The sequence below is a fragment of the Callorhinus ursinus genome, unplaced genomic scaffold (genome assembly GCF_003265705.2).
Source record: "Callorhinus ursinus isolate GAN/ISIS: 27379988/994484 unplaced genomic scaffold, GSC_fseal_2.0 scaffold15, whole genome shotgun sequence".
NCBI lineage: Eukaryota > Metazoa > Chordata > Mammalia > Carnivora > Otariidae > Callorhinus > Callorhinus ursinus.
The window spans coordinates 37,245,818-37,267,843 of NW_027397077.1; the positions used below are offsets into that span (position 1 = coordinate 37,245,818).

A 22,026-nucleotide genomic window follows, 5' to 3' on the forward strand; every position below is an offset into this window, starting at 1 on the left:
CTCTCTCTCTCTCTCTCTTCCCCCCTCAAATGAATCTTTAAGTAAAAGAATGTAAATAAATCTTTTAAAAAAAGAATGTAAAATGGTATAACTGCTTTGAAACAGGGCAACTTCTTTGAAAGTTAAACATGCATGAGCCTGTGATAGAGCAACTCTTAAGTATTTACCCAAGAGAAATAAAAACACATATCCTCAAAACACTTATGCAGAAATGCTCATCGTAGCTTTATTCATAATTGTCCTAATTGGGGGACAGTCCTCAGTGGGTCCCTTATGTTTCTGCTTATCTTGAGAACAGAGGCATTGATGATCTTTTCAAGATAACCAGCACTGTGATGGAGAAACACTACTACACACATAGGCTCCTTTTTGCAAGAACCTATCGCCTCTTCTGGGTTAACATCCCTATCAACAATGTGTTGTCTATCAGCTGTGGTGTGGTAACTGAGTCTTTAATAATTAATTAGACCACAACTTCTGGTTGAAGGATATGTGGTAAGACGAGTGAGTTGTCATATTTTATTGCTGTCAAAGGAGCTTTTTGGTGAAAATTATGTGAATGATACTAAGAAAGTGAATGAGATCTAAGTCCAAGGATGATCGAAATGGGTTTTCAAATCTCTTCTGATGAGCAGACGTATTCCAGGACTATTCTAGATAAAGGATACACATGCCAAATGTAGTGCCATAACTGAGGGATACTCCCTAAAGGATGTTTTGTGCCCTCCTAAGGTTTCCAACAAATAGTATTAAAAATAGAATTTTGTCATATCATGATGAAACTTCTGTCATCCTGTCACATCTGTTGTTTTGGGTGCACCTTTAAATGAGACCAGCAACAGAATTTCACTGCAATTACACTGAACCGATAGCTCAATTTGAATAAAATGGACATTTTAATAATAGAGTCTTTTCATCCATCAACATCCTGTGCTTCTCTATTTATTTAACTATTTACTTTGTGTTTTGTATAAATTTTTGTTTAACCCTTAGTATTTCATATTTTTATGCTACTGCAAAATAGTGTCTTTGTACTTTTTTCCAATTTTTAGTGCTATCATACTGAAATAAAATTGACTTCTGTATACAGACCTTGAACACTACAGATTTGCTGTGCTTCTTTACTCGGTAAAGTAGCTCCTTCATAGATTTTTTAGGATTTCCTATGCAGATGATCATGTCATCTGTGACATGATACTTTCTGATCTCAGTGCATTTTGTTAGTCTTATAATGCACCGATTAGAACCTCCAATAGAATTTTGACTAGAAGTAATAATGAAAGTCCTAAAACCACAGTGAGGTACCACCTCACACCAGTCAGAATGGCTAAAATTAACAAGTCAAGAAACAACAAATGTTGGCCAGAGTGAGGAGAAAGGGAAACCCTCTAACACTGTTGGTGAGAATGCAAGCTGGTTGCAGCTACTCCGGAAAACAGTATGGAGGTTCCTCAAAAAGTTGAAAATAGACCTACCCTATGACCCAGCAATTGCACTACTGGGTATTTGCTCCAAAGATACAAATGTAGTGATCCGAAAGGATACCTGCACCCCTATGTTTATAGCAGCAATGTCCACAAGAGCCAAACTATGGAAAGAGCCCAGATGTCTATCGACAGATGAATGGATAAAGATGTGGTATACGTATACAATGGAATACTACTCAGCCATCGAAAAATAAAATCTTGCCATTTGCAATGACATGGATGGAACTAAAGGGTACCATGCTAAGTGAAATAAGCCAGTTACAGAAAGACAGTTATCATATGATCTCACTGATACGTGGAATTTAAGAAACCAGGCAGAGGGTCAGAAGGGAAGAGAGGGGAAAAAAGGAAACAAGATGAAACCAGAGAGGAAGACAAACCATAAGAGACTCTTAATCATAGGAAACAAACTGAGGGTTGCTGGAGGGGAGGGGGGTAGAGGGATGGAGTAACTGGGTGATGGACATTGGGGAGGGTATGTGTTGTCATGAGCACTGGGTATTATATAAGACTGATGAATCACAGACCTGTACCCCTGAAACAAATAATACATTATATGTTAATTAATAGAATTTAAATTAAAAAAAAACTACCCGTAGTCAGTCTACATAAAAAAAAAAATATATATATATATATAAAGTACCTTACCTTGTTCGCAGTCTTAGTGTAAAGTAGTCTTGCACCAGTGAACATGATTTGTCAGTGTTTGTAGACCTACTTGAGAAGGTTGAAGAGGTCCCCTTTTATTTTGGTTTTCTGAGTTCTCTTGTCATTAGTCAGTTCTTCAAATGCTATTTTTGCATCTATTGAGATGATGTAATGCTTTTTTTTAGTTATGAATTATATTGACTTTTCAAATATTAAATCAAACTTGCAATCCTAGGATAAACATGCTTAATCATGATGTATTTTTTTTATGTACTGATGCATTAAATTTGCTAATATTAAAGGAGTGTTTATATCTCTTGTCATCATGGATATTGGTTTGTAGTTTGCTTCTCTTGTAGTATCTTTTTATGGTAGCGATACCAGATTAATGTTGACCTCAAAAACTGCGTTGGGAAACGTATCCACTTGTGCTCCCTGGAGGACCAGACCATCCTGTCCTCCATTCTCCTGCTTGTGATGCCCATTTGCTAAACTGACTAGATGTCAAAAGGCAAGAAAGCTCTGTGACTCTGTCCACCAGAGTGAGCTTTTTAGAGTATAGAGAATGGTGCTAAGTGGATCTTGGGAGAAAAGCAATATATTCCAGTGCAGGAGTTCTCATGTATTTAGGTGGGAAACATCTGAAAGGTGGGAAAGGCAAGAGGTGATTTCATTTTGGACATGTTGAGTTCAGTACGGCAATAATGCATCCAATTGGAAGGGTTAGGAAGGCAATTCAGTGCGTAGGTGTAGAACTCAGAAGTCTGTGCTAGAGGTACACAGCAATAGATTTGTCAGTAGATGATCGGTAATGTCATTTGAATGAATATGACTGCCCAGGAAAGAGTGAGGGTGAGGAGAAAGGAAATACGGGTCTCAAACCCAGAGACTGATGGTATGATGAGGGGAGTGAATGCTGTCAGAAAGAGATTCTCCGTGGGTCTCTCCTATTTCTGCACTTTGTGAAGGCAGGGACACTAAGTGCCTTCCTTCCAGACTGCCTTTTCAAGGATGTTTATATAGCAAACCATCTTGGAAGGTAGAAGTAGCGACTCTCTTCTGACAAAGGTCAGTCATGTTTATGATGTGGTATAAAAGACCAGGCTCCTTTCCTGTAGCACAGCGCACTTTGTCACGTGGCCCTCTTTCTGTCACCCTGTGTGTGTATGAATTTGGGGTCAGAGAACCAGAGCCAGCAAATGCTGATACTCCATACTGTTGCTGTGAATAATAAAGCCCCTTTTCACTGACCCATGAGTCTCCTGTCTCCTGCCAACATTTATGTAACTTGTAGGTTTGCAGGCGTCGGAAAATCTCATACTCTTCACAGTTCTTGACAAGTGAGTCAGGACCTATAGGGGGTAAGACTCAAGGGAGCAGGAGTTTTTTTACAAAAGGAGAAATAAGTTAGAGGCTTCAAGTGGTATTGGGGAGCAAGGAAGGCAGTGGGATACACGGGTTGTGCAAGGGGAAGATGATGATCTCTACTTAATAGAGCCATGGAGGAAGCAGTGTTTTTTTTAAGGAAATGGCCAGGTTTTAGTTAAGGAAAAGTATTTGAAAACTGGGATAAGACTACACAGAGGAGTGACCAATATGGATTAAAAAATCCAGAGAGCAGAGTCAAAGATGTGAAGATAGAAGGAGCTGGTCATTGAACAAGAGACAAGACAGCATATGGGAGTGAGTAAAGGTTCAAGGGCAAGTAAAGCTATCAGAGAGACTTGTCCTATGGAGAGTGCCCAGTAAAGCTTAGAAAGGCGCACGAAGAATTTAGTTCTGAAAATGTTCTGGGGGAGGGTGATCATCTGAGCCTATGAAGATTCAGGTGAACTTTGGAACCAAGAATCCCAATAGGGTTAAGGTAAATCATGATCTCTATTTTGGTAGCTTATTTCTGGCTGTAAGCTTGGAGGTCTTGGGAGTGATACAGGATTTCTCACATTACCTAGCCACATGGAGAATGTAACCAGTTTCTCTTTCATAATGACTACCTTTTTATAGACTAAGAAACAAGCTTAGAGAGGTTATGTAACTTCACTTTAATCACAACTATAATACATAGAGAGGCAGAATTTCAACCCAGGTTTGTCTGATGCCAGCATCCATGCTCCTAACTCTTGTGTAGTTGTTGGGCTGGTTATAGGAGAGATGGGAATGTCATCACGTACTGGTTTCAAAATGTTGGTGTTTTGATTTTGCCCCAATTAAGTCATACTGGCAACATGAGTGTTTTAAACTAAGCATGGAGGGATGCCTGGCCGGCTCAGTCAGTCAAGCATATGCCTTTGGCTCAGGTCATGATCCCAGGGTCCTGGGATCAAGTCTCACATCGGGCTCCTTGCTAAAGCGGGGACCCTGCTTCTCCCTCTGCCTGCTGCTCCCCCTGCTTGTGTTCTATCTCTTTCTGTCTCTCTGTCTGTGTCTCACGCACGCGCGCGCGCACATACACACACAAATGAATACAATTGTTCAAAAAAAAATAAAGCGTGGATTTGGATACTTTGCATCAAGAACCTCCTTGGTACTGCTCTGTGAAGAGTTCCACTCCATTACCACTGACTGACTTTCCTTCCCTAAGTAGCATGGGCGTGGCTAGTTGCTCCTCGGGTGAATTATCCAGTGTGTCTGGACTGGCAAACTGTCTGTTCCAACCTTCTGGTTAGCTATGGTTAAGACATATTTTCTTTGTCAGAGTCATTGTTTCATTTTTTCTCAACACAGGTGGCATTGCTAAAAAGTGCAGTGTCTTCAGAATTTCTGAGTTGAGAATCCTATTAACTTTATTTCTCATCAGTTAGGGATATTGTTAAGGCTCAATATGAAGAAACTGGTCTTATTTTTGAGTTATAATAACTAAAAGGTTAAAATTTTGTGTGAAGAAGTATGTGTAAACACATATGCTGTTTGTTTAGTGTAAAATTGGTCTTGACTTAAAAAAAAAGGCTAACAGTATCTTTATCAACTTAAATAATCAAAACCAGTGAAAGCAATAAGTAAAGTCTTAGGCCACATAAAAAACTCAGCTTAAAAAAAAAAAAAGATCCCAAATATCAGGGTTTGTTGTGCTGCTACTTTCTCTCCCTTTTCATCTGCAATCCTCTTGTAAGGAATTAAACTCTCTATCCATCGTCAGCTACCCTGAGTGAAGGATCACTGCCTTCCTTTCCTACTCTTTTACAGAAGGTACCGGCTCCTTATTTTATTTCCCTTTCCAAGATACTCATTCATTGTTTCATCCTTTATTCAACACACATGTAGTGGATATCCGCTCTATGCCAGGCCCTGTTTTGGGTTCTGGGCATATAGCAACATTTAAGTCCCCAGATTTGCCTCTCTGCGGAGTTGTGCGTATATGTAGGCGTATTTGTCCATTTTATTTAGAGTCACTTAGTACTGGATATGGAGCACACAGGCAGTTAAACAAGAGCTTTTTCTTTTTATATAAGCTTTCGATGGATTGATGATTTTGAGAAGTCCTCTCAAACCCTGCAGTGGGACAAATTCCCTTAGGACTTTTCTCTGTGTCCACAAGGTGAAGGGTCAAGGTGTTATTGAGATGGAACCGTTCCATCTCGGCAACATAGCCACTGTGCTTCCAGGAAGTGACGTTGGACTGGGGGAGTCAGGCCACCCATGCGCCTTAGCATCTGCAGTGTGTGTGCTCCTGAGCAAACACCTGGGAGGCAGAATCATTCTGTAAGACCTGAGATGAGGGAAGCTCTGCATTTCAGCAGGAGCATTTGACTGGGGCTATGAAGAGTGCCAGCAGGAAAGGGTTCTGTATTTATATATATGTCTCTTGTCTAGTAGGGCATGTGGCACATAGTGGGTACCACTTTAACGCAACCAACCTGCCTCCCTGCCAACATTCTTCCTTTTGTTCTTTGTCCTCTATTTCTTCCTCTTTCTCCTTTCCTTCCTCTACCCCTTCACATGCCCCTACCTCCATGGTGCTCTTCTTTCAGTTCATGGTTTTAGCAGCTATCGATGATGATTGCAGAGACCCATTATTTCATCTGGTATCTAAATGCGTTTTTAATTGATTAACTAATAGTCTGAAGGTTCAACCTGAGTACGATTCCTGGAATGACATATACAGAATTTCAGAGGCGGAAGCCCATTACTGCAGCAGCTATAGCTGAAAAAGGGGTTAAGAAGATAGCTACCTAGAGCATATATTTTCTTAATCTTTAAGTCCATCCTGGAAAGGAAACTTCACCAAAGCTTTTACAGTTTGCATGAAGAAACAATGAAAAGTATATAAACAGAAATTCAGCTTAAGAAATCAGAGAAGAAGGCTAAGTGAGAAATTGAAACTGGATCCATGCTCATCTTTAAGAAACTACATCTTTTTCTTGTTTGGTATCGCAAGTTTCCTGGCGGGAGTTTTAGAAACAGTGTTGTTACCTTTGCTGAATTGGCTCGCATTACCTACAACAGGCTGTTCTTGGCAGTGAAGAAAGTCCTTGGTTGAGTCTCTGAGAACACCACCTACACATTTGGGGTGTGTTAAACATTGGGACTGAAACACCCCTCCCTTTTATTCCTGTGCCCCAGTGCACTGTATGAAAACTGTCCCCACCCCCCACCCCCCCACCCCCGCGCGCACACACACGTTTATTCACTGCATGTATCTTTATTTGCCCTTAGCTGGAAATTGGAAATGGAATTGCCAAAGAAAACTCAGTTTTAATTGACAATTAAGTAGCCCCCCAGGAAGAATCCTGCATGGAAAAATGATTAGAAAGGAGGGTTTGTGGCTAGACATTGTGTATTTCCCTTGCTGGAACTCTTTATGAATCTACAACAAAGTACTCCATGTGTATCCACTGCAGAACATTAGGATGTTAATGGTTCATTTGTAATCAAAGTTTGGTCATCTAAGGAATCAGTTGGTAAGTCATCTGCCATTTCTCCTTTGTTTTCTTTGTTCCTTTGCCAGCATTTTGGCCATTTCTCTGGACGCTAACTTCTTCCACTCAGGAGAGATCAGGGAAGGATACAATGGTGTTATCAGAATCACCTGTTTTCCTCCTTGCAGGAAACTTCTATAGCGAAATGCTATAGAAGTCCCCCAGTGGGGACTAGAGGATATAAAAGTCATGGCTAGCATAAACTTGGAGATTCTTTGTGGATCCAAAGTTAAAAATGAAAAGAAATGAAGAGCTAATTGTAGTATATAGTGAAGTAACAGAGAGGCAGGAAGTGGATGGTAAATGGAAAAGATAATAGTACCTACTGAAGAAAGTGTTGTGAGAGGTAAAAATTAAGCCATGGAAATGCTCAGCCCAGAGGCTGGTGCATAGAAAGCATACAATAGCTGCACAATGCCCATAGGCCTGACTGTGAACCCCACCATTCCTATCAGGAGTTGCTTTTCCCGTTCTGTTGTCATTCAGCCTCGCTTACAAATAGAAGCACAATCACGCTGAAGGCTTTTGGCCTTCAGAATCCAAACCTTCTGACTTTCCTTCTACTAATATGTCTGTAGGCTACGTGTTTTACTGCTGAGCTTCTATAAATGTGGTCACTCAAGGAGATGGCGGCAAAGTAAATTTCCTCAAACGCAGAATCGTATTTTGCCATTAACATTCATCATGTAAGGAGAAATGTATACCCATAAAGGGAAAAATATCCAGTAAGTCGTTATTTATTTAATTTTCCATTATGGAAGGGACTACGGAATCATCTTACTAGGGCTTGCTGGGGAACCGTAGCATTTTTCAGAACCTGTAACATTTTCTAGCACTCCAGGGTACCCACCCTGCCATCTCTGCATCCCCTTTACCCAGAATCTTGCAGCTTCGTTACAAACAAAATCTGCCCTGACTCTGTTTCGAGAGCTCCTGTGATACTCTTTTCCAGTTGATTAGGGTATTTGTCATTTGCAGTAAATCCAAGCATTAGTATTATAATTAATTATGTAGTGTGCTACTCAAGACTTCGGCCTCAAGATATACTTAAGTTGAGCCTCTATATTCAATAAAATAAATCTGTGTAATGCATGCTTTCAAAGCATGGTCAGCATAAGCATGCATTACTTGAGAGAGGTCTTTCCAAAGCAAATAATTTCAATCGATATGTGACATCAAAATAAAAATTACAGTTTTCTTCACTCTTAGAGACATATGGTAAGTGTTAGGCCAGTTGTTCAAAGCTGCTGAGCCATTCTGGTAAGTTCTTCAGGCTGCATTAGCAAACATCTTCTGTGTCCTGTCTTCCCCCCACCCCCACCCTCTTTCTTTTGGGTTCCGCATTGAAATGGGATTGTTTATATTAATAATTCCAAATATACAATTTCTTTTCTAAAATTGCTTTTTCCTTCGAATAATTTGCTTATGCGTATTAACTAAGGCATACATTCTGAGAAAGAAGGATGCTAAAATTGGTAAGTTAAGCAGGTCTTTCAAAGAGAAGACTTCACCAGCAGAATGAACACTAGAAATTCTGATAGTGGAAGAGTTTATGGATTATTTTTGTGTAGTGCAGTGAGAATTTACTCAATGGAAGGTTAAGAGGTGTACATTTTGAAGGTAAATACTGGACTCTTGGGGAAAAATACAAATGGAGCAGAATATCAGTAGCCTGTTTTCATTTAAACATTTTTTAATAGAGTTGACACACAATGTTACATTAGTTTCAGTTGCACAACCTAGTGACTCCACAAGTTTACATGTTATGCTGTGTTCACCACGAGTGCAGCTACCATGTCACAATACATCACTGTTAAGGTATCATGGACCGGATTCCCTATGCTGCACCCTTTTATTCCCGTGACTGATTCATTCCCTAACTGGAAGCCTGTACCTCCCACTGCCCTGCTCTCTGGCAATCACCAGTTTGTTCTCTGTATTTATAGGTTTGATTCTGCTTTTTGTTTGTTTATTCTTTTTTAGAATCCACATATGAGTGAAATCATTATGGTATTTTTCTTTCTCAGTCTGACTTATCCTCTAGGTTCTTTCATGTTGTCACAAATGGCACAATCTCATCCTTTTCTGTTTCCTCATCCATCCTATGGCTGTGTAGTGTGTGTGTGTGTGTGTGTGTGTGTGTGTGTGTTTACATACCACACTTCCTTATCCATTCATCTGCTGATGGAGACTTCAGTTGCTTCTATAATTTGGCTATTGTAAATAATGCTGCAGGAAACCTAGGGGTGCATGTATCTTTTCAAATTACTGTCTTCAGTTTTGGGGGGTGGTAAATACCCAGTCGTAGAATTATTGGATCATATGGTATTTCTATTGTTAATTTTTTGAGCAGCTTCCATACTGTTTTTCACAGTGGCTCCACCCTTTACCATTCTGACCAACAGTGCACCAGGATTCCTTTTTTCTTCACATCCTCACCAACACTTGTTATTTCTTGTCTTTTTTATTTTAGCCACTCTGACAGGTGTAAGATGCTATCTCATTGTGGTTTTGATTTGCACTTCCTGTTAATTAGAGATGTCAAATATCTTTTCATGTGTCAGCCATCTGTATGTCGTCTTTGGGAAAATGTCTATTTGGGTTCTTTGCCCATTTTTTTAAATCAAATTGTTTTGTTGGTATTATTGTACACATCCTTTATATATTTTGGATATTAACCTGATATATATATATGTATATATATATATTTGGATATATCACTAATAAGTCATCCATCACTTAGAAATATCTTTTCCCATTCAATAGGTTGTCTTTTTGTTTTGTTGATGATTTCCTTTGCTGTGCAAATACTTTTTGTTTTCATGTAGTCCCAATAGTTTATTTTTGCTTTTGTTTCCCTTGCCTCAGGAGATCAATCTAGAAAGATGTTGCTATGGCTGTTGTCAGAGAAATTATTGCTTGTGTTTCCTTTTAGGATATTTATGATTTTAGGTCTCATATTTAGCTGTTTAATGCATTTTGAGTTCTTTTTTGTATATAGTATAGGAAAGTGGTCCAATTTCATTCTTTTGCATGTAGCTGTCCAGTTTTCCCAGCAGTGTGTTTTGAAGAGATTGTCTTTTCCCCATTGTATATTCTTGTCTCTCATCATCGGTTATTGACTCTATAAGTGTGCATTTATTTCTGGGCTCTCTATTGTGTTCTGTTGATCTATGTGCCTATTTTTGTGTCAGTGCCATACTGTTCTGATTGCTACAGCTTTGTAGTATATCTTGAAATCTGAGATTTTGATACCTTCAGCTTTGTTCTTTCTCAAGATTGTTTTGGCTACTAGAGGTCTTTTGTGGTTCCATACAAATTTTAGTATTACTACTTATACTTTTGTGAAAAATTCTGTTGGTATTTTGATAGGGATTGCATTAAATCTGTAGATTGCCTTGGGTAATAAGGACATTATAACAATATTCATCCAATTCATGAGTATGGAATATTTTTCCATTTGTGTCATCTTCAATTTCTTTCATCAGTGTTTTCAGAGTACAGGTCTTTTACCTACTTGGTTAAGTTTATTACTAAGCACTTTATTCTCATTGGTGAAATTGTAAATGGAATTATTGATTTCTCTCTCTACTACTTCATTATCAGTAGATAGAAATGCTACTGATTTCTCAGTGTTAATTTTGTATCCTGCACCTTTACTTCATTTATTACATTCATTTTCGATGGAGTCTTTAAGGTTTTCTATATATAATATGTCATCTGCAAATAATGACATTTTAACATCCTCTTTACCCATATGTACACTTTTTATTTTTCTTCTCTGATTTTTATGGAAAGGACTTCTAATACGATATTGAATAAAAGTGGTGAGAGGGGATATCCTTGTTTTGTTTCTGATAGTAGAAGAAAAGCTGTTTTTCACCATTGAGTATAATGTTAGCTCTGTGTTTTTCGTATATGGCCTTTATTACACTGAGTCATGTTCCCTCTAAAACTACTTTGTGGAGAGTTTTTAATATAAACAGATGCTGGATTTTGTCAAATGCTTTTTCTGCATCTAATGAGATGATCATTTTTATCCTTCATTTTGTGATGAGGTGTGTCACATTGTTTGATTTGTGAATATTGAATCATCTTTGCATCCCCAAAATTAATCCTACTTAATTATGGTGAATGATCCTTTTAATGTATTGTTGAATGTAGTTCGCTAATAATCTGTCAAGGATTTTTATACCAATATTCATCAAAAATATTGACCTGTAGTTTTATTTATTTATTTTGTGGTCTCTTTGTCTGGTTTTATCATCAGGATAAGCTGTCCTCCGGAATGTATTTGAAATCTTTCCTTTCTCTTTAATTTTTTGGAATAGTTTGAGAAAAGTTATTAATTTTGGTATTAACTTTTCTTTAAATCTTTGGTAGAATTCACCTATGAATCCAACTAGTCCTGGACTTTTATTTTTTGGTAGATTTTTAATTACTGATTTAATTTCATTACTGGTAATTACTCTGCTCAGATTTTCTATTTCTTTCTAATTCCATTTTGGAAGATTTTGTTTTAGGAATTTATCCATTTCCAGAAAATCACAAGACTTTAAAAGATAAGCTTCTTTACATGCTGGAGAAATAAAAGATAGTGCTTCAGTGTTTTCCTTACTTATTTAAACCTGAGACCCTTTCCTGAGAAACGTTGAAAAGGACGAATGTCATCCAAGAAAAGAATATGACAACATCTTAGCTAATCAGAAAGATGGAAAGAGTGAGCTGTTAACTAACAATTAATTGAAAATGTTATTTTCGGGACACCTAGGTGGCCTAGTTGGTTGAACGTCTGACTCTTGGTCTGCTCAGGTCGTGATCTTGTGGGTTGTGGGATCTAGCCCCAAGTTGGGCTCCGTGTTTGGTGGGGGGTCTGCTTAAAGATTCTCTCCCTCTGCCCCTCCCTGCACTCATGGGGGTGCTCTCTTTCTCCCTTTAAGATAAATAAATAAATAAATAAATCTTAAAAAAAGATGTTCTTATTTCCCCCTACTTCAGTCTATGTTAAAAGTATTTATTAAAACTGCATTTCGTGGCATTTTTTGGGGGAGGAACCTAATGCTAGGATATTATAAATTGCTATATGAATAAGTGTAGCATTCATAGGAACATGGAAAATATTGAGTATTAAGCTTCAGTTAAGTGGACAAACCATTTAATATGTCACATGGAGAAAACCTAGAGTGATTTCAGCCTTGGCTAACTCAAAACTCATTTATATTTTCATATACCTACCACATTTTTATGCTGTCATTTGTTTGCTGTGTAATTTTCTTAGGATCACAAAATGACCAGAGTAATTGCAGGGTATGTGTTGTGGCTTGCTTTTGATAAAATTGAGTACATCTCTTTCTAAGAACAAATAAACTTTCTCAGGAGTACCCCACCAAACTCCTCTTATATCTCACTGGCTAGAATTGCTTCCCATGATTGTTCTAAATCAGCCCTTGCAGAAGAAATTAGGTTGGTTAGGCAAATCAGAACTGACTCAGTAGGGCTCAAAGAAGGTTCAGAACACATGTGTTTCTTTCTCTCTCTCTCCCTTTTTTCCTCCCTCTCCTTCTCTTTCTCCCTGTCTCCCTCCTTCCCTCCATCCCCCCCAACACACACGCGCGCACACACACACACACATTAGTGGTGTCAGTATCTGAAGAGAACAGATTTCAATTAAAGAAGGAGGGGAGAACGTTGGCAAGTAGTTGTGTCTCTGACACAAGGGGAAATAAAGTTAAACTTTTTTTTTTTTTAATGAACTTTCCACTTCTGATACTCTTGTTATACATTTTTCAAGTCCTGGTAGGCCCAAAGACAAACTTATGTCTTAAATCTTCTTAGAGCCTTTAATAAGCTAATATACCTTGTGACTCTCCAAGAAAGACATAAAGCCTACAGTGTTCCCCAAATAATATTATTTAAAATATTGCTATTTTTTTTAAGATATTCTTTCTGGGATAACTACCTTATGAATGCAGCATAGAAACTGATCTCCTGAATTATTAGTCTGAACCTGTTCCATAGTACATATTTTATAGGGGTCATAATGCCTTCACAATTGCCTTTTTTAAGTACTATAAAAAATAACAAATTTCTAAAGTAGCAGATTATAAAGTTAATCTGAGAAAATGAATTACCTTGTAAAGTAAGTATTGTAAAATATTAATATAAGAATCTAGTTGGTGGGTTCACTGTAAAGTTCTTTCCACCTTGTACTACATTTAAAATTTTTCATGATAGAAAGTTGAAAAGTAATAAAACCACAACAAAACAAAGAATAGCTTTTATATATACAACCAATAAGAAATTCATAGCAAAGAAAACTGTATTTAAAATAGGAAAAATATATGGAATACCTAGGCTAACTTTTCAAGAACACTCAAAACCTTATTTTGAGAAATAGGCAAACACTGAAGGAAACAAAGTAGACTTGACCAAGAGGAGAGAAAAAGGTAGGGAGACTCACCTTCATAAAGATTTCTGTTCCAGTTTATTTATAAATACAGCATAAACCCAATAAATGTACCATCAAGTTTTTTTTCCTCAAGCTATATAAGTGATTAATAAAGTTCATTTCAGTAAATAATAATAACCAGGAAAATGTGAAGAAAAAAGAATAATTATGTGTAAAAATGTCTAAGTCTACCAGTTATTAAAATGTTATCCTTTATAATTGAACCCTCGTATTGGTGCATGAATAGACAAACCAAACAATGAAATAGATTTTTAAAATCCAGAAATAGACCTAATTACATACAGAAATTTAGTATAGAATGAAGACGCCACCTCAAATCTGTGACAGAAGATAAGCTGTTGTATGTTACAAGTGAATAGCTATATGGAAAAAGATAAAATTTTGATTTATTCCTCACTGTACACCAGAATATATTTTAAATGGATTAAATCTTTTTTTTTTTTTAAGAGAAGGAGAAAGAGAGAGCATGTGCATGAGCATGAGAGTACAAGTACATGAGGAGAGGCAGAGAGAAAGAGAGACAGAATCTTAAGCAGGCTCCACACTCAGAGCAGAGCCCAACATGGGGCTTGATCTCATAACCCTGATATCATGACATGAGCCCAAATCAAGAGTCAGACCCTTAACCAACTGAGCCACCAGGCACCACTCAAATATCTAACTTTTTTTAAAGATTTTATTTATTTATTTATTTTTGAGAGCGGGAGAGTGAGACAGCATGAGCAGCGGGGAGGGGCAGAGGCAGAGGGAGAAGCAGACACCCTGCTGAGCAGAGAGCCCAATTTGGGACTCAGTCCCAGGACCCTGGGATCATGACCTGAGCCAAAGGCAGATGCTTAACCAACTGAGCCATCCAGGAGCCCTCAAATATCCAACTTTTAGAAACAAAATTATAAAACCACTAGAAGAAGACATGGGTGGAGTCTTCTTTACTCTGAGAGTGGGAATTCATAATCTAGAAGTTAAAAAAAAGAAAAAGATAATTTGTTTAGAAAAAATTTTATATTGACAGGCTACTAGGAAGATGGCAAATTAGGAGTACCCTGGGCTCACCTCGTGCAGTGTGGCCACCTGGAGAATATCCACATCGGCATAAATAACCCAGAAAGTGACCCAAAGACTAGTAGGACCGACTCCACGGCCAGATGTAGACAAGAGGCCACAGCAAAATCCACCTCCTCCGATATGCTCTTGGAAAGATCCCATCAAAGCAGTGCCATAAGCCTGGCAGTGTGCAAGCAGCCCAGACAGGGCCAACACCACTCCAAAGTGAGTCCTGCTCTAGGGAGAGGAGAGGGGAAGATAACCACACACCAGTCTGACTGCGACCCCAGCAGTGGGCTTGGGGCAGGCAGCTGGTCTGACTGCAGGCCCCACCCACCAATAAAAGCTTCTCAGGGGACAACACAGGGAAAGTGCCCTGTAGTTTGGTGCTACTTCATCTCTGGCAAACACCTGGTCTGACTCAACTCAAGCTCAAGGCAGCCCCGGACTGGCCCACTAACACCACAGGCACCAGAGTCTGCCCACAACAGAGAGGGAGAGCCATCAGAGGTTGGACTGAAGGCAAACACAGCTCTCCACAACAGTAAGAAACTCCTGTAACAACACACATAGGAGACACCCCAGAAGCACCATTTTCTGGTGCAAAGGAGACCTTACACTGTGGGGCACTACAGGACCTCTTCTCCATAAAGCCACTACTTTCAAGTGCAGGAGACATAGCTGACTTTCCTAATGCATAGAAACAGACACAGCAATAGACAAAATGAGGAGAAAGAGGAATATGTCCCAAATGAAAGAGCAGAACAAAATCATAGCAAGAGACCTAAACAAAATGGAGATAAGTAATATGTCTGATAGCTAATTTAAAGTAATGCTCATAAAGATACTCTCTAGAATTGAGAAAGGAGTGCAGGACCTCCATGAGACCTTCCACAAAGAGATAGGAGACCTAAAAAAAGAACCAATTAGAGATAATGAACTCAGTAAATGAACTTAAAAATAGACCACCTGGAGTAAGTAGAAAACAAGAGGAAGTAGAAGAATGGATCAGCAACCTGGAGGACAGAGTAATGGAAAGTAATCAAGCTGAGCAGATGAGAGGGAAAAAAAAATGCAAAATGAGACTCAACCCAGGAACTCAGCAACACTGTCAAGTATATTAGTTGCATGATAGTGATCCCAGAAGGAGAAGAGAGACAAAAGGGGGCAGAAGATTTATTTGAAGAAATAATAGCTGAAAACTTCCTGAATCTGGGGAAAGAAGAGAAATCCAGATCTAGGAATCACAGAGAGCCCCCAACAAAACCAACCCAAAGAGCACCAAGACACGATGTAAATAAGGTAATACTAAAGAGAGAATTTTAAAAGCAGCAAGAGAAAAGAAAGCAGTTACATACAAGGGAAACCCCATAAGTTGATCAGTGGATTTTTCAGCAGAAACTTTGCAGGTTGGAAGGAGGTGGCATAATATATTCAAAGTGCTAAAAGGAAAAAATCTGCAGCCAAGAATATTCTATCAGGCAAGGCTTTCATTCAGAATAGAAGGATAGAGATTCCCAGAAAAAAAAAAAGTTAAAGGAATTCATGACTGGGAGCAAAACCAGCCACATCCCCATCACATGAAATGCCATTGGCCTATGGGTCCCAAATCCACAGTCTAGCTGCCCTCCTGCCCAAGTCAGCATGCACTTCCTGCCACGTGCTCAATGCCAAGGCAACACACTTTCACTTATTGACAAGGACTCAAACTGACACTCTCCACCTCAAATTCCAGCCCCTATGCTCAAGTTTGTGCACAAAAGTGGGCATAATTATAACAGCAGAATGAAGCAACCCAGTGACACTAATTCTGTAGAATATATAATGGATAAAAGGAATGTACTAGGCTGAAAACATCTCCAACGAGCACATCAAAGAACAATACATACAGCATGATTCTGATTACTAAAAGAAACAAACCCAGGAAAAATAAAACAAGACGAAATCAGAGAGGGAGACAAGCCATAGGAGACTCTTAATCATAGGAACAAACTGCGGGTTGCTGGAGGGAAGGGGGGTGGAGGGATGGGGTAACTGGCTGATAGGCATTAAGGGGAGAGCACATGATATAATGAGAACTGGGTGTTATATAAAACTGATGAGTCACTGAACTCTACCTCTGAAACTAAAAATACACTATATGTTAATTAATTGAATTTAAATTTTACAAAAGCCCAAACCTGAAAAAAATTTATATCTACAAAATTTTATTTGGAAAATATGTAAAGAAAGAAAATGAAAAATGACCAACTGGGAATAAGATTTGCAACTTAATCTGAGTTAATATTTCTATAATAAATAGCTTTTAAAAATAGACAAGGAAATGACCAAGGTTTTATAAAAATTGGTTGCATTATGAACAGTTTACAAAAAAATAAATACAATGGCTCTCAATCATATGCTCAAATGTTCAACCTCCCCTATACTAAGAAAAATGCAAATGAAAATACACTGTAGAGGTGTTTCACACGTACCTATGTGATTGACAAAATCAGGTTCCACAGTATACTTTGTTGAGGTCCTTAGGGAAATGAACGCTTTCACCCTTTGTTGGTAGGAAAGCAAATTAGTACAGTCTCACTCTAGAGGAGAATGTGTCAATATTTAGGAAAGGATACGTATAAATTTACCCTTTAACAAAGCAATCCCTAATCTCAGAATCTACCACCAAAATAGCCAAAAAATTGAAAAACAATTTTCAAAAGGCTATTCATACACTTCTTAGACTGTTAGACAAGATATTTTAAGAATGCTATCTATATTATGGAATAAAGCAAATGAATCATCCTAATGGTATCATTAAGAACAAGGATTTTCCTCATAAAAGAAAGGAGGTAGAAGTGTAATTGTGCTGAGATTAATAAAAATAATTGTAGTCCTGAATTTCAATTGGAAGTAGCAGTATGAATTTTTAATGAATTTTATCTTACTCAAAAAACAAAAATCCTGTACACACGCTGAAAAGACCTAGATCCAATGACAGGCAGTAAGCATGAGGTTGGCTGATATTTACGTTATTTATATAATAAATACTTGTTATTTATACACACACATACACAGAAGTGTCTGCCCTATGAGATACTAATGTGTAGTCTGAAAAGGAAAAATACAAATTCAAGCAAATTTGGGAAATTGTGAAATTTCTTCTTATAGATTATAATTTTTCTCATCACATTAAATGCTTTGGAAAAGTCTGTCAGTAAAGAAATCTAAAAATATATAATGCAGTGTCTATCAGGAACCTTTTATTTTGCAGGGGAAAGATTTGGGGTTGTAGAATTCCTCTTGTTCACTATAGAAATATGCCATAGAAAACAATTCAGGAAATATTGCTGTGAAAGTGAAATGCAATCTGTGGATAATTACTCTTCATAAAGGATCAAGAGGTCTAGAGAGAGTTAGTTATCTCATTAAGCACATGTGCTTAATGAATGCATAATTTAATACAAGTATTGTTTAGAATCTACTAAATACTAAATGCTGTGTTTGCTGTTGGGGATATAAGGGGAAAAAAAGAAAAGAAAAAATTCTGGGAAACTGGTAGAGCATTAAAATATAGTGCTACTATTAATTTTATAATAAAGATTTGAAATTTTTCATGAAAATCCTTAAATGTGATTGAGGGACTAAGTGTAGGCAACCATTGCATTGCACCAGGGAGAGAGAATTAAGTTGTGATGAGTGACAGCAGGAAGCAGGATGTTTCCAGCAAAGTCAAGAGCATGAGCAAATATAACTTAACATTAGAGTTGATGGTGTTTTAAGAGGAAAAAAAAAAAAAGCTCTGTATCTGTCTGGAACAACAACAATAACAAAATTATAGGGAAAGGTTTGTGTAGGGCCAATGTAGTAAGGAGAATGTGGGCTTTGGGTTTGGACAAATCTGAGCTGTCATAATCACTCTACTTGTAAGTGGTCTTGGGAAGTAAATTAATCTCTATTAAGGCTGACCTTTCCTATCTGTATAGTGAGGATAAATAATATTTAACTCACAAAGTAAGAATGAAATAAAGTACGCAAAGTTTCTAACACAGTGAAGGGCACTTAATGTTAGTTATTATTATTATTAGGCAGATTGGGCCAAAGTGATGAACATCCTCATTTGTCAGGGGAAGGAATTTGAATTTTATTTTGTAGGCAATGAAGAACGACGGAAGAATTTTGAGCATGAGGGTGAGGTGATAAACTCTGTTATTTGGAAAGATGAATATGGAAGAATGAATAGATGAAGGAAGGCATCTAACATTGCATCCTGATGGAAGATGAGAAGGGCATAATGGGGCATTGATAGTGTGGCTACAACTCAGTGTTACAGAGCTAGAATTGAAAGAACTTAGCTCCTCGTTAGATAAATGTGAGAATGGGCAGTAAGAAAGGAGGGAATAAAAAATGACACAGTTTCTAGCCTGAGCACCTGAGTTGCCAGTAATACCAACCATTGAGCCAGACAAGAGATAGATTAAATATATAGAAGTATATTGAAATTCAGGTGTGGAATTCAGTTTGTTTTCTCCCGTTTTCCTTTTGATCTATCACCTCTCTAGAGTGAGTGAGCTTTGAAGATCTGAATATTGAAATTCAGTCTCTAATCCCAACAATCTCTTTATTCTATGAGATCGCTATATTTGAGCAGCATGTTGGCTTATTACAAAAGCTGTCATTGTGATCTTTTGGAGTGTGCTTCTAAAGTTTGTCTAATACGTGAAAAAGGTTAGTGCTACCAAGTCAAATACCAAACACTTAATATGGTAGCCAAGTGTGGATATGTAGTTTGCACAATTGTATTCGCCAAAACATTGTTTGCTTTAAGCATAAGATGAAAGTAAATGTAAATATACACGTTTTACTCAACACCAATCTTTGTGTGTGCGTGTTTATTGTTTTAATGTGCAGGACAGGAGAGAATTGGAAAAGATTCCAACTATGAACAGGAAGGTAAAGTTCAGTTTGTGATTGATGCAGTCTATGCGATGGCTCATGCCCTCCATCATATGAACAAAGATCTCTGTGCTGACTACCGAGGCGTCTGTCCAGAGATGGAGCAAGCTGGGGGCAAGAAGTTGCTGAAGTATATCCGCAACGTTAATTTTAATGGTGAGTCTCCAAATATCTATGATTATGCACATTCCTGTTAGAAATTGTTTACCTAAAAGGGGTAGTTAGAGATGGGTGGAAAAAATTGGCAAAGAGAGTAGGAGGCATAAAGGAGAAATACCACTTCTCTGATAACATCTTTCATGTAATATTGACTCTTACAACATTTGAACACTTCGGGTATCAAAAACTAAACAGTTAAAATAAACCTGAATGTGGCTTGCATTAGCCAGAGTTTTCCATAGTGATAGAACCCATAGGATATATATGGATATTTAGAAGAGATTAATTTACGGGAATTGGCTCACACAGTTATGGAGAGAGGGAAGTCCCACTACCTTCAGTCTGCAAGCTGGAGAACAGGGAAGTTGGTATTGTAATTCAGTCCAAGTGTAAACCCCTAAGAATTGGAGGGCTTGTGGTGGAAGTCCTGATCTGAGTCCAAAAGCTCGACAACTGGGAGTACCAGTATCTGAGGGCAGGAGAAGGCACCTATCTCAGCTCAAGTAGAGACAGTGAATTGGCCCTTCCTCTGCCTTTCCACTCTACTCAGGCCCTTCAGAGACTGAATGATGCCCCCCAGCCTTGGGGAGGGCCACCTGCTTTATTCAGTTTACCAATTAGAGTACTATTCTTTTTCAGGTACACCCTCACAGACACACCCAGAAATAATATTTTACTGGCTATCTTGGCAACCCTAGCCAAGGCAACGCAGAAAATTAACCATCACATAGGGATAAAACAAAATTCAATATAGACAGTAATAAATAAATTTAACTGTATTACAAATGATCGATGTAACCATGCTGAGTGGTTTGAGGAATAAAAAATGAGCACAGGTAGTTTTAGGAGACAATTTGACTATACGCTATAGAAGACTAAAGACAAAAATAATTGTACACAATTACTGTACAATAGCTAATAAACTTGTGGGTTCACAATTGTGAAAATAATTTATGTATGTAAGAGGACTCAGAGAATAATGAAGTATATTGTGGATAATGAGAGCCAGGTTTCTTACTGTCAGAGAAAGAAGTTACTCATGAGAATGAGAGAAAACTAGAAGGAATCTTGTGTTGTGTTTAGACAGGAGATACCTGCACGAACTCATAACTTTCCTTTTTTTTCCCAAGAGTTATTTATTTTGAGAAGAGAGAGAGAGTGCTTGAGCAAGGTGGGGGGCAGTGGGGAGAAGGATGGGGCAGAGGGAGAGAATCCTCAAGTAGACTCCCCGCTAAGCACGGAGCTCAACGTGGGACTCCATCCCGGGAACCTGAGAGCATGACCTGAGCTGAAACCAAGTCAGTTGCTCAACTGACTGAGCCACCCAGGTGCACCAGAACTCATAGCTTTTAATATGCATGCAGATAAATAGATACAGAAATAGATGTGTATATGTTATATATGTATACATTTCTGTGTTGCCTAATTCTGGCCACTGAAAGGGCTAGGAGCAATGACACCCTGGTAGAAAAGATGACACCTAGCACCCACATCTTACTTATATATACATTCTCCAGAAAAAAAAAAAAAAAAAAAAACCTCTCTAGAATAACTGTAGATTCAAGGGCCAGGGCAGCAAAAATACAAGATGAGTTTGAAGCATCATGTTGTGTCAGAAAGTAAGAGTGCTCAAAACCTGATGGGGTCGTGTTGAAAGAGCCCAGGAACCAGGTTGAAGGAGACCACACTTGCCAATTTGAGGGCAGTAATGAATTAAACTTACAGAATGAAACAAACATCAGTGAGTCCATACTGATAAATAATTGAATTGAATGCATAAATGCAGAAGAAGAAGTATAATGTAATGATAGATGGCAGTACAAAATCACCATTTTGCAGGGACCCCTCTAATAATTGTTCCAGGCAGTAATCATTAGTGGATACTGAAATTATTGGGATAAAGTATGATCAGAAACAAGGTATCTGCATGGTCTCAAAGTACCTTCCATCAAGAAATATTAATTACAAAGGGGAAAAGAATAGCTTGAGAGTGGAGAAACCTGGAAGACAGCACCTTAACCAAATAATCAAGGTTAACATTACCTTTGATACCTTATGAAGGTTACAACATCACTTCTGAGGTCTTACTGCCAAAAATATGTAACCTCAGTCTAATCACAAGGAGGCATCAGACAAATCCAAATTAAAGGATGTTTTCCAGAATAACTGACTGATACTCTTTAAAACTTTCCAAGTCATGACAAAGACAGAGGAGAAATTATTCCAGACTGGAAGAAACTAAGGAGACTTTAATGTAATATGGGAACACTGATTGATTCTATACCAAAGAACATTAATGAGACAATGAAGAAATTTAATTCTCATTCTTAATTATCATTTTATTTTATTCTTTTCATCATGATAA

At 38.0% G+C, this 22,026-nt stretch overlaps 1 protein-coding gene across 9 annotated transcripts in view; it reads left to right on the top strand.

The window, feature by feature from the left end:
* GRM7 (glutamate metabotropic receptor 7) overlaps positions 1 to 22,026 on the top strand; it is a 914,710-nt gene that overhangs the window by 589,568 nt on the left and 303,116 nt on the right. For all 9 annotated transcript variants that reach the window (XR_012380942.1, XR_012380943.1, XR_012380944.1 and 6 more), the window contains exon 6: positions 19,458 to 19,658. Coding sequence is in view for 6 of the 9 variants with exons in the window: in XM_073901589.1 (XP_073757690.1) it covers positions 19,458 to 19,658 (201 nt within the window). In the remaining 3 variants the exon portion in view is untranslated. The remainder of the gene's footprint in view (positions 1 to 19,457; positions 19,659 to 22,026) is intronic.